The sequence below is a fragment of the Lithobates pipiens genome, unplaced genomic scaffold (genome assembly GCF_037356315.1).
Source record: "Lithobates pipiens isolate NorthernLeopardFrog02 unplaced genomic scaffold, aLitPip1_a1.2 Scaffold_27, whole genome shotgun sequence".
NCBI lineage: Eukaryota > Metazoa > Chordata > Amphibia > Anura > Ranidae > Lithobates > Lithobates pipiens.
The window spans coordinates 57,900,526-57,913,206 of NW_027507788.1; the positions used below are offsets into that span (position 1 = coordinate 57,900,526).

Below are 12,681 nucleotides of genomic sequence, written 5' to 3' on the forward strand. Positions count from 1 at the left end.
AAAAAAAAAAAAAACACGGACCTATGGGCCCACAGGGTTCCTAGGTGCATCTCCTTCACTAGGCAAAATAAAACTGAGGCTGCTAGGGCAGACTGCGGGGATTGTAGCCTAGGGGGCGGAACTAAAAGTTCTGAAGTGTTGTATTACAACTTTGCCTAGTAATCTCCAGTGATAGGGCTAACAACCCATTTTGTTACAGAGAGGAGCTGTGTCAGTCAGTGAATATAAGAGAAAGATCTGTAATTTTACTTTGCTTTACTCCAATTCTTCTTGGTTAAGCTTTCCTGCTTCCTTGATTCCCTTCATGCTAATAGGTGAAAATTCAGATCCATTGACCCAGTGGAGAGGTAACATAGGAAGCTGCATTGCTGATCCAGGATATAAGTGAGCAAAGAAGGAGGGGACTGAGAGGTAACAAACCTCGGGACTTTAACAGTATCAAATATATAGGTCAAAATACCAATAATAGAAATAGGTAAAAAACTAATTTTTATTATATTACAAAAAAATAAAAAAACAAAAGAAAGACAATAGCACATCCAAACAAAAGGATATTGGGATTATCCATACAAAGTCATATTAAACATTACCACTCTGGACATGTTTCACTCATTCGAGTTTCTTCAGGAGATTGGCGGTAAAGTTCTTTTGTATACTGTAATAATAAAACAAATGAAAAACTTCCTTTTGAAGTACATAGTAACCTGCATATAGCACATGTAGGTATAATTGGCATTTTGACCTATATATTTGATACTGTTAAACTCCCGCGGTTTGTTATCTCTCAGTCCCCCAATTCTTTGCTCTACTTCATAAAATTTGGGATGTGGTATAATTAGTTTGATTTCTTCATCTCATCCATTTGATCCAGGATATAAGTTCACCTTAGGCCTACGTGAATTTGCGGCCAGGCTATGGACATATCATATTTAACAAATCCTAACAAGTAGTAAATGAGCTTTAAATAATGCCCTCAATGACTTATATAGCTACAGGTTCTGTGGAAAAATTAAACCTCAAACATCACCGTTCAACCACTTAAGTCGTTTAACTTGTTTTCTCAGCAGCTCAGCTCACTCTCTCCTTCCAGCAGTGATTTAGCAGGAATTCACGCTTCCAATATCTAATACAAGCACATAAATGGTGGTCTGTGAGGGAGAGGCAGTGTAAGTTAAGATCCTCAGAGAAGGACTTCAGTACTTCTGCTTAGACTTTTGAAGATGAATTGCGTCCACGGTGCAGTCAGCTACAGAGGTCAGTAAGTGCTTATTTTAATGCTCATGTACTGCTTGTTAAAGTGGTTGTATACTCGATTTTTTAACGTTTACCTACAGGAAAGCCTATAATAAGGCTTACCTGTAGGTAAAAAAAATATCTCCTAAACCTGTACGGTTTAGGAGATACTCCCCTCGGTATGCGCCGCTGACTGCAGCGGCGCATGCGCACAAGGGGATTCTCGGCCTGAAAATCCGGCAGTGGCCGGCCGGCCGGAATGAAATCTCCCGCGCGCATGCGCGGGAGTGACGATATTGCGGCTCCGGCCACTCACAGCGCCGGAGCCGCGATACCCGGAAGAAACGCAGAGGGAGCATGTCAGCTCCCTCGGCGTGGATCAGGCCAGATGTCAGGGCCTCGTTCTAAGGTAAGTATTTCATAATGAGCTGGTATGCGGTGCATACTAGCTCATTATGCCTTTTGCTTTGCAGGTTTAACAAAAAAAAAATGTGCGGGTTTACTACCGCTTTAAGAATATTAAAAATACTTGAATGTCCATAGCATGACCAGAGGTTCTCTTTAAGAAAAAAAAGAGGTCTACCACTGGTTGGTCCTCCTCCTCTTCGACAACCTCCTCTTTGGTCTTGGTTTCTTTCTTCCAGTCTTCAGCATCATCGTCTACTATCCGCATACTGCAAGAAAACCATAAAGAATAATGACTGAGACTAGGACACTACAGGAATTATAACTTATGTTTTAGTCGTGGTACTATTTACAAATAAGGAAAGCAAGCATATCCCTGAAGACGCACTTATACTTTAGTAGAACTAAAGGGAAAACCTTTTTTGGATTAGTGTAAAGGAGGGTTATAACCCCTGTCACTTGTTTTTTGCAATCTGTGTCTCTTTTTATTTTCAATCTCAGTGATAACAGGAAACAGGCAAACAGAGAAATAGAGAGGGTGAATCTATCCAAAGGGGGCATACACAGCAAAACAAACCTGACAGGCATTCTAACCCTCACCCAAAACTAAAAATGAAGCTTTTGCCTATAGTTAAAATAAAGCGAAAAATTACAGCGTACACTAAATACATTTTGGAAACAAAACCCTCAACATTAAACCAAGTGCTCGCCCCCAGCAGTGGCTCATGTAACCAATTTCTTGACAGTGGTCACATGGCTACTGCCAAAAGGGGAGGATCACTGTTCAGTATTTTAGGCAAGCCAGACATGAGCAGAGCTTTAGTAATAATCACATGACCCTGTGCTCGAGGAAGTCTGGTTTCTAGAGGAGCAGATAAAATTTTCTACACTGCCACCCACATTGCTATGCATTTTAATTTTAGGGTCAATAAAGTGGTTTCAGCATACTAAAGTGGCTGCAGGAAAACATGGAAAAAAGGTAATGGTTGCACTAATCTACTAAATACCACATTTTTATATTTAGGCCTCATGCACGCAGATGTTTTTTACAGCCGCTTTTTTGCAGCTTAAAAACGCCTGTCCATGTTAGTCGATGGCTTAATGCCCACCTAGGCATTTTTGAGCTGCAAATGGCATAGGCGTTTTTAAGCTGTAAAAAAAAACCAGGACCAGTGCATTCTGAGGCTCCAGCATTAAGAGCTGTAAAAACGTCAGACATCTACATGCGGAACTTGACTTCTACAGATCCCTCTACGGCTATAAAATAAATGTGACTAAATCGGAAGCTCTCCCTATCAATATCCCGGCAACAGAAGTACGGCATCTGCAGCAGAGCTTCGTACACATGGCTCAATTGTAGGCAGGGGATTGTCTGTTGACAGAATGTTGTCTTAAAATCTGTTAGTACGCACTTTTGACAACTGTACAATTTTTCGCCAACAAAATGTTAAAGGACAGGCTAGTAAATTTTCGCTGGACAGCAGTTAGATGTCAGATTTTCCTATGGTCAGTACACAAATCCATCACATAAAAGTCAAAAGTACAAACACGCATGCTCGGAAGCAATGTTCACCAAACACGAAATTAGCAAAGGGTGGTGCTCACGAGCTGAAATTCTCGTGTATGTCACTACATTTGTGTTTGTGGCTCGTTAGTATGCAAGACAAGATCCTAACACATGCCCTTTTGACAAAAATCAGACGCTCGGTTGGCCAACAATTGTACCGTGTGTACGAGGCTTTACACAGGCAGGAATAAAAAAAAACAGGGAAGCTAAAACCCATATCAGATTGTTATTTCTGTCTGTGTTGGAGAATCACTCTCATCTCCTGCATGGTAAAACTTATCAGCAGGACAGGAAGTGGGAGTGAAACTTTCTAACAGAGCTCTGGATAGCAGTATAAAACCTGACAGGAACTCTCATCCTGCCGCACTCTAATCAGAACTGCAAAAACATTTTCTGGACATAAGCTTTAAAACGAACACATAAAGCAGCGACTCATTTCAAGAAGCAATGGAATACCCTCAAAACGGCTGCCAGGTGTAGCACCCAAGCAGCACTGGCTACCTGGATCTTGCAATTTGTGACACAAGAACACTTATAGCTCCAAACACAAAGTACACAAATGGATTCTGTATTGACTGCTAGAGTTCACATGCCTACTAAAAGGCACGATTCGATAAAACCTACACGCTAAGCCCATATCCAGGGGGAGGGGGGAAGAGCTGTGTGCCCTACTTCTAACACAGGACAGCTACAGAACAACACAGATTAGCAGGAGGAAGAACTGAGTGTCCTTTCTACCTTGGAGGCAGATTGTTTTTTTTATACACCTGAAAGAAAACTCCTCTCAGTAAAGGAGCCCAGCAACGGGGGGCCCCCACATTCCTCCCAGTAAAGAGGGAGCCCAGCAACGGGGGACCCCACATTCCTCCCAGTAAACAGGGAGCCCAGCAACGGGGGGCCCCACATTCCTCCCAGTAAAGAGGGAGCCCAGCAACGGGGGGCCCCACACTCCTCTGAGTAAAGAGGGAGCCCAGCAACGGGGGGCCGCCACATTCCTCCCAGTAAACAGGGAGCCCAGCAACGGGGGCCACCACATTCCTCCCAGTAAACAGGGAGCCCAGCAACGGGGGCCACCACATTCCTCCCAGTAAACAGGGAGCCCAGCAACGGGGGCCCCACATTCCTCCCAGTAAACAGGGAGCCCAGCAACGGGGGGCCCCCACATTCCTCCCAGTAAACAGGGAGCCCAGCGACGGGGACCCCACACATTCCTCCCAGTAAAGAGGGAGCCCAGCGACGGGGGGCCCCACATTCCTCCCAGTAAAGAAGCTCAGCAATGGGGCCCCACATTCCTCCCAGTATAGACGTGCTGTAACTCTCTATTACACTCGTACCCCCGGCCATGGGGCGGTAATATAAGGAGGTGTCGCTGTACACTGTGAGGAGCGGAGGGGATGAGCCTGCTCCGTCCTCTCCATGTCATTTGCCGGCTCTCACCCTTTCCCCTCCAGCCTCTGCTTCCTTCTTTTTTTCTTCTTGGTCGCCCCATCTTTCCCTCTTGAGCCCCCACCGTCTAGGTATCGCTTCAGATACTCCGCCTTGGAAACCCCTGAAGCCTTTCCTCCGAGCGCCGCCATCATGCTGGAGCCGGAAGGTCTCAGGACAAACACTTCCGGGTGAGCGGCCACTTCCGGTGCTGAGATTAGGAGGGGAGAGAATGGTGGCGTTCAGTGTGTGGGAGAAGTCTTTATTTGGGTGTCTTAGGGACGATTTGATTCAGAAATACCGCTGTCTGTCACCACATAGGAGGTATACTCACAAACATGGAAAGGGGAGATGTCTCCCTCATCTTCTACTGAGAGGCACCTTCCTACTGTGTCACTAGAGTGGGATCAGCATGCAGCCAGTGAAGTCTGTACAGCAGGCTTGTTATGGGTCAGGATCAGAGATCTGTCAGCTCCTTCTTTCTTTTCTTGTCTGTGGGCAAATTTTCAGTTTGTGCACACTCTAATTCTGAAAGCAGAGGTTCTGGAGAATAAAATGGTGATAGTTTCAGTTTTTACTTTTCACAATATTTGCACAGTTATTTATCAAATGCATATTATCAGGAAAAATACACTAACATTAATTTTACTGCAAACACAACAATTTAACAATTTGTTTGGTAAAATATGGGGTTGCGGTCGAGTAAAGAGATGCTAAAAATGTCAAGTCTTAAAGTGGATGTAAACCTGATGTCATAATGTAGAGTATAAGATTTCCAAACATTTGAGCTCAGTCTTGCCACAAAGAGTTAATCCAGCTCTGAGAAATCATGTTTTATTGTTCAGTGAGATAAATCTTGACAGAGAAAAACTTTGTCAAATCCTCCCCCTTGCTGTGAGTGACAGGTGATTTACATATCTGGTGCACTAGCCTAAGAGACATACATCGTTTTGTAATTGCCTCCCACTCCTTTCTTCTGCTGCTCTGCAAGGATTGGCTGTTCCACCCCTCAGCATAATTGGGTGTGCTGAAGTCATGTGGGGATTTTCTGTCTTTTCACTGGATGTTCGAGATCATAGTAGAAGTTCAGTGTAATGCCGCGTACACACGATCGGAATTCTTGTCGGAAAAAGCTCTGATGGTTTTTCCAATGGGATTCCGCTTAAGCTGTCTTGCATACACACGGTCACACCAAATTCCGACCGTCAAGAACACGGTGACATACAACACGTACAAGGGGACTAGAAAAAGGCAGTTTGATTGCCAATAGCTTCCGTCTCATAGTTGAATCTTAACATGCATGAGTTTTTGCGTGTCGGAATTGCATACACACGATCAGAATTTCCGATTGAAAGTTTTTCCATTGGGAAAATTGAGAACATGCTATCAATTTTTTGCTGGTGGAAATTCGGACAGCTAAATTCCGATGGAGCATACACACGGTCACATTTTCCGATGAAAAGCTCTCATCAGTCTTTTGCTGGCCGAAATTCTGATCGTGTGTACACGGCATTAGAAATACACAGGAAAAAAATTCATATTGACAAGGGGAGTGTAGAGGTGGGCGGGGAGTCTACTGACATCACGACTCCACCCACCGAGTTCCAGACAACAGACTCACCCAAAGAATCTGCAGTTTTTCAGATCTCATAGCAGACAGAGGGGAGACATTTGACAGGTTAAGATACACGCAGGGGGCATGTATATCCTTCTAGATAACCCCTATGGCAGTAGTTTAGAAAGGATGACATTGGGTTTACATCCACTTTAAAGCAGTTGTAAACCATAGCAGTAAAAGTAAAAAACATTTTCCCTGTAAAGCAATTGTATAATGTGCTAGTATGCATCATATACTAGCACATTATGAAATACCTTTGAATGAAGCCCTCCAGTATCACCGCTGACAGGGGTTCCATCTTCCCCCGGTCTTCCTTCCGGGTTCACAGAGTCCAGCTATATGAGTAGCCAGAACCACAAAGACATCACTCCAGAGCATGTGGATAGTTTGCTGGCTGCATCCAGTCTAAATATCTCCTAAACGGTGGAGGTTTAGGAGATATTCATTTTACCTATAGGTAAGCCTTACTATAGGCATACCTGTAGGTAAAAATCACAAAGTGGACTTCACTACCGCTTTAAAGGAATATCGAAGGTCATTTTTTTTTGTCAACCACATATAGCAGAATGACGACAGCAAAGTGGTTGTGATATCCTGACCGGATGTCATATGACGTGTTAGTCTGACACACCGCAACTCTGATCGTGGTATGGAGCCTCTGACAGAGGCTTCTTACCACATGATCAGCTATGACCAATCACTGCTGATCATCACATGAACCAGGAAGTGCCGGTAAACATCTTTCCTCGGTTCACGCTGACAAGGAGAGCCGATCGGCAGCTCTCCCTGTCAGAGGAGGAGCCTGTGCTGATAATCAGCACTTTGATTATAAGCACAGCCCCCATCAAAAGGTGCCCATCAGCTGCCATTCAGTGCCCAACACCTGCCAGCCTGTCCCCATAATAAATGCCTGTCAGTGCCCAAAACAGTGCCAATCAGTGCCCCATCAGTAATGTTTGAAAGTGCCACTCAGTAATGCCTGACAGTAGCTCCTCATCTGTGCTGCAGCTGTTTTGGATCCAAACTGGGAAAGCTCGGGATTGTTTCTGAACCCCTGGCCAAATTAATCCTTAATATAAGTGTGCACACTTGAAGTCAAACACTGACACACACGCAGTTCAGTATTCAGATACTTCTGCTTTTTTTATTTCCTGAGCTCCTACTAATTATGTTTATAGCCGGATATTATACTATCAAATCAAAAACTAGATAAAAGACAGCGTGTACAAACCACAAATTATGCATATTCATTATTGTGACGAAGTATAAGCTTTTTAGCTGGGTTATGTCCATAATAGGGGAAGAGCAAGCTTCGGTAGCTGAATTAGTCTTGTTCCCAGCCCCCCGCTTCTCCTTGGGTGTACTGTCACGGTGGCCAAGAACAGGCGCGATTCTTCTCTTTGACGTTGCTCTCTTTCTTTTAACTCTTGCAGTTTTCACATATAGGGAGAAGCTGGCAGACATCCTAATTGTGATTATATGTGTATGATTAAGGTTGATAACTAAGCCATGAAAGATAAGCACTTATACCTATAAGAGTACCAGAAATAGGCATTTCACGTATAACACTCATGATCACATCCATTACAGTTCCCCCCTTGAAATGCTTATTTCACTAAACTGTCCCTCATACTAAAAAGACCACCTGAAACCACCGGCTTATCATTCCCCTCTGCAACTCTTTCAGGCTGTACATAGGGAAAGGGCAGTGACTAGCTCAACACCCCCCACTCCCCCCCAAAACAGCTGGTGAAATGTAGCCAGGTGCTGTCTATCCCTATGCCGCCTATCAATCAGTGGCGCCTATCAGTGCCCATCAGTTTTATTTATTTTTAATTGTTGGTATTTTTTCGTTTATAGCACAAAAATTAAAAACCGCAGAGGTGATCAAATACCACCAAAAGAAAGCTCTATTTGTGGGAAGAAAATTATAAAAATGTAGTTTGGGTACAGTATTGCATGACTGCGCACTAGTCATTCAAAGTGCGACAGCGGCAAAAGCTAAAAATTGTCTGGTATGGAAGTGGTTATACTTACCCCCTCTTTGTAATGGTTTTGCACAGAGCAGCCTTTATCTTCCTCTTCTCGGGTCCCCCACCGGAACTCCTGGCTCCTCTTCTCCTTAAAGTGCCCCCATAGCAAGCCACTTGCTCGCTTCCAAGCTCCGCTGACAGAACGGTTTTGGCCCCACCCTCTGCTCCCTCCTTACTGGCTGTGATTGACAGGAGCGCTGGCCAATAGAAGGCAGAGACCCAGGAGAGCAGCCATTCTCATGCACATCGCTGGACCTCAATCGGCCTCAGGTAAGTATTGGGGGACTGTGGGGGGAGCTGCATACAGAATGTTTCATGCCTTCTATGCATGAAGGTAAAAAAGTGCAATATCTTCAGCCTTTAAAACCATTGTGTACACCCTTGGAATAAAAAAAAAACTTGGCACCCAAAATTCTTCAAAGGCATTACTTTAAAAACCTTTACAGGTCATCACTTTAGAATGAATAGAAATGTAGAACTCGCAGCTCCAGGTGAATATACTATGCCTGACAGGAACTCCAATCAAGTGCTAGCCCCAGCCCGCCTCCGTGGATACATGAAGTAAAGAAGAAATGGCTGCACATCAATGAAAGTCCAATTGCTGTTTATTAATCACTGAGATGACATCAAAAGACACCAATACATAGCCTTGTAGATGTGTTTTACACAGTACAATTGTGCTTAACCACTTCAATACAGGGCACTTTCACCCCCTTCCTTCCCAGCCCAATTTTCAGCTTTCATCGCTCTAGCGCTTTCAGTGACAATTGCGCGGTCATGTTACACTGTACCCAAATGAAATTGTTATCATTTTGTTCGCACAAATAGAGCTTTATTTTGGTGTTATTTATTCACGACTCCGTTTTTTTTTTTTTGCGATATAAGCGCAAAAAAAGCGGAAATTTGGAAAAAAAACAATATTTTCTTTTTTCTATTTGAAAAGAAATCCAATAAAATCAAATTTTGTCATAAATTTAAGCCAAAATGTATTCTGCTACATGTTTTTGGTAAAAAAAATTCCGTTAAGTGTATAATAATTGGTTTGTGTGATCACGGACATATGTACGCAAATGATCATGTACATATGTGTGCAGGTGATCACGTACATATGTGTGCAGATAATCATTGGGACATGTGATTTTAGTGGGACATATGTGGGGGACATGTTTTTATTATTAGGGACATGTGTTTTTATTATTTGGGGACATGTATGTTTTGGGGACATGTGTGTTTTGGGGACATATGTGGGGACTGTGTTTGTACTGTGTGGTGTGTTGTGTGTTTACACTACACTGATGATCAGTGAGTAAAAAGCTGTAAAAAGCAGCCCATACTCACTGATCATCAGCCGGCTGCAGCGTTCTGCTCTCCTCTCCTCAGCGGTGACTTCCGTGTGAGGAGAGGAGAGCCGATTGCCTAGCAACCGGCTGTTTGTTTACATCACATGACGGCCGTGATTGGACACGGCCGTCATGTGATCAGGAGGGCCAATCACAGAGCCCTCCTGCCGATCTGAGATGTGCCGTGTCCGGGTGACACGAGCACATCGGGATCGCGCCGCTGCGCGGGCGCGATCCCGCTACTCCTGAAGGACGTTCCTGAACGTCCTATCAGGAGTAGACGGCTCCCACCCGGCCGTATATATGCATTGGCCAGGTGGGAAGTGGTTAATAATGATTAAGCACAATTGTACTGTGTGAAACGCGTCTACAAGACTGTGGGGGTAATTTATGAAATGAAAATCCACTTTGCATTATACAAGTGCACTTGGAAGTGAAGTCGCTGTAAATCCAAGGGGGAAATTCAGGGAAAATAAAAAAACAGCATTTTAGTTTGCACATGATTGGATGATAAAATCAGCAGAGCTTCCACTTATTTCAGATCTACCCCTCAGATTTACAGTGACTGCACTTCGCAGTGCACGTGTAGTGCAAAGTGGATTTGCCTTTTGTAAATAAGCCCCTGTGTATTGGTGTCTTTTGATGTCATCTCAGTGATTAACTACTTTCCGCCCAGCCTATAGCAGAATGATGGCCGGGAAGTGGTTCAGTTATCCTGACTGGGCATCATATGACATCCAGTAGGATAAGCCGCAATCGCAAGCTGGTGGGGGTGTGCAGCGCGGCAATCGGTGGTGTGGTATGTCAGTCTGACACACCGCATCACCAATCTCAGTAAAGAGCCTCTGACGGAGGCTCTTTACCACATGATCAGCTGCGTCCGATCACGATGTAAACAGGAAGAGCCGTTTATCGCCTTTTCCTCACTCGCGTCTAACAGACGTGAGTAGAGGAGAGACGATTGGCAGCTCTCCTGGCGGGGGGGGGGGGGGGGGTTGTGTTGATTGTTTATCAGCGCTGGTGGTGTCACTAGGGGTGGTGTCACCCGGTGCAAAAAAAATGATGTCACCCCCACCAACTATCGTCTCCCCTCAATACAGACCCCCCTCCACTAACTACAGACACTCCTCCTGCAGTATAGATCCCCTCCCTCAATACAGTCCACCCTCCCTCAATACAGACCCCCCCTCCCTCAGTATAAACCTCCCCCCTCAGTACAGACATTCCTTCAGTGCACACCCCTCCATCAGTACAGACACCCCCACCTCAGTAAAGACACCCCCACCTCTGTGCATAACCCCCCCAGCATTACAGACACCCCCTCAGTACAGACACCCCCCTCAGTGCAGGCCCCCCTCAGTACAGACACCTCCCTCAGTGCAGGCCCCCCTCAGTACAGACACCCCCTCAGTGTAGACCCCCCAACAGTACAGACATCCCCCTCAGTGCAGACCCCCCCCTCAGTGCAAACCCCCAGCAGTACAGACCCCCTTATTACAGACACCCCCCTCTGTGCAGACCCCCCCACTGCAGATCCCCCAGCAGTACAGACACCCCCCAGTGCAGAAACCCCCCTCCGTGCAGACACCCCAGTACAGACCCCCCAGTACAGACACCCCCCCTCTGTGCAGACCCCCCCGTACAGACACCCCCCCTTACATACCTCAGAACAGCAATCATACACACATACACAGCGGTGTGTGTCCCTCAAGCTCAGCTCCTCCTCTGTGGATGTAAATAGAGAGGAGGGGGAGGCGGCTTTGTTGCGCTCCGCGCTGAGGGACACAGCCGCCGGGGAGTACAGTGGGCATTGTTAGTGGTGGTTTTAACCATGGGTGTCACCCCTCTGGCGGGTGTCACCCGGGTGCGGCCCGCACCCGCCTAGCAATGCCACTGATCAGCCCACCCCAGGACCACCAGGGATGGCCACAAAGGAACCCCAACAGGTATGCCACCCTAGACCACCAGGGATATGTCAATCAGTGCCCATTATTTTTGCCTGCCAGTGCCATCAGAAATGCCTATCAGTGAAATCAGTGCCACCCATAAGTACGCATCAGTGCAGCCTTTTAGTTCCCATCAGCTGCTTGCTGTAGGGGCACCTGGCAGGGAGGAAGGGCCAGGAGTGCCGGAGTGGGACCCGACATAGAGAAGGTAAGTATGACATGTTTATTATTTAAAAAAAAAAAACAAGACTTTCATACTACTTTAATGCATGCTCTGCATTCCACATCTCCATCCATCACTTTACTTTTACAAAGGCATTACCATTCTTTTGCGTGGGCTTTGGCGGTATGTATGTGGCAGTATCTACCTCTGCCAGTTAGTTTTGAACGGGGGTACCAAAGCGGGCATTATTTGCACTATACTTCTACTTTACACCTGTGCACTTCCAGTCATTCTCTTCTCCTTATACAATCACTTAGAACATTTATATTTTGTGAACTGCTTAGGCTGCAGGTAATCGCTGGCTGTACAAAGCCACAGCTCCTCACACAGACTTGTCATTCCAGCTGAAGTACTCTGCAGATTCTTGCTGGAATTCGCCGTGTGTACCTACTAATTACCCATGTGAATGTGCCCTAACCTGCTGGCAGCTTCCTGGGATAATTTATGTTAATATCCTAGGGGGCTGTGGGCAGCTGATGGTACCTTCCCAGGAGAAATCAGGAGGTAAGAGGTTGGAGGTGCTAAACTGAACTGATCACAATACATGAAAGTATTTGGCAATTATGTAATAGGGAGGGAATGACAAAGGCAGTGAATGGTGAAAGGTCTTTACCACAAACTTAAAGTGGTACTAAATGCTGGGCAAGAAATGATGAAATAATTACATAGTTGGTAAGGTTAAAAAAAGACACCAGTCCATCCAGTTCAACCAGTGGTGTGTGTGTGTGTGTGTGTGTGTGTGTGTATGTATGTATGTGTTTATATAATATAACAGATATAATATATACCATAATATAAAGAATAAGTTACACAGGGGGTTATTTATGAAAGGCAAATCTACTTTGCACTACAAGTGCAAAGTGCACTTGAAATTGCACTGAAAGTGCACTT

General features: G+C 45.2%; 1 protein-coding gene across 1 annotated transcript in view; it reads right to left on the minus strand.

Annotated features, from left to right (window-relative positions):
* The window catches only part of BUD13 (BUD13 spliceosome associated protein), a 73,402-nt gene extending 68,579 nt beyond the window's left edge, over positions 1-4,823 (minus strand). The window contains exons 1-2 of the mRNA XM_077456961.1: positions 4,643-4,823; positions 1,817-1,907 (exon numbers count right to left, since the gene is read on the minus strand). Coding sequence (XP_077313087.1) covers positions 1,817-1,907; positions 4,643-4,785 — 234 coding nt within the window. The 5' untranslated portion in view covers positions 4,786-4,823. The remainder of the gene's footprint in view (positions 1-1,816; positions 1,908-4,642) is intronic.
* Between the last annotated feature and the right edge of the window lie 7,858 nt (positions 4,824-12,681).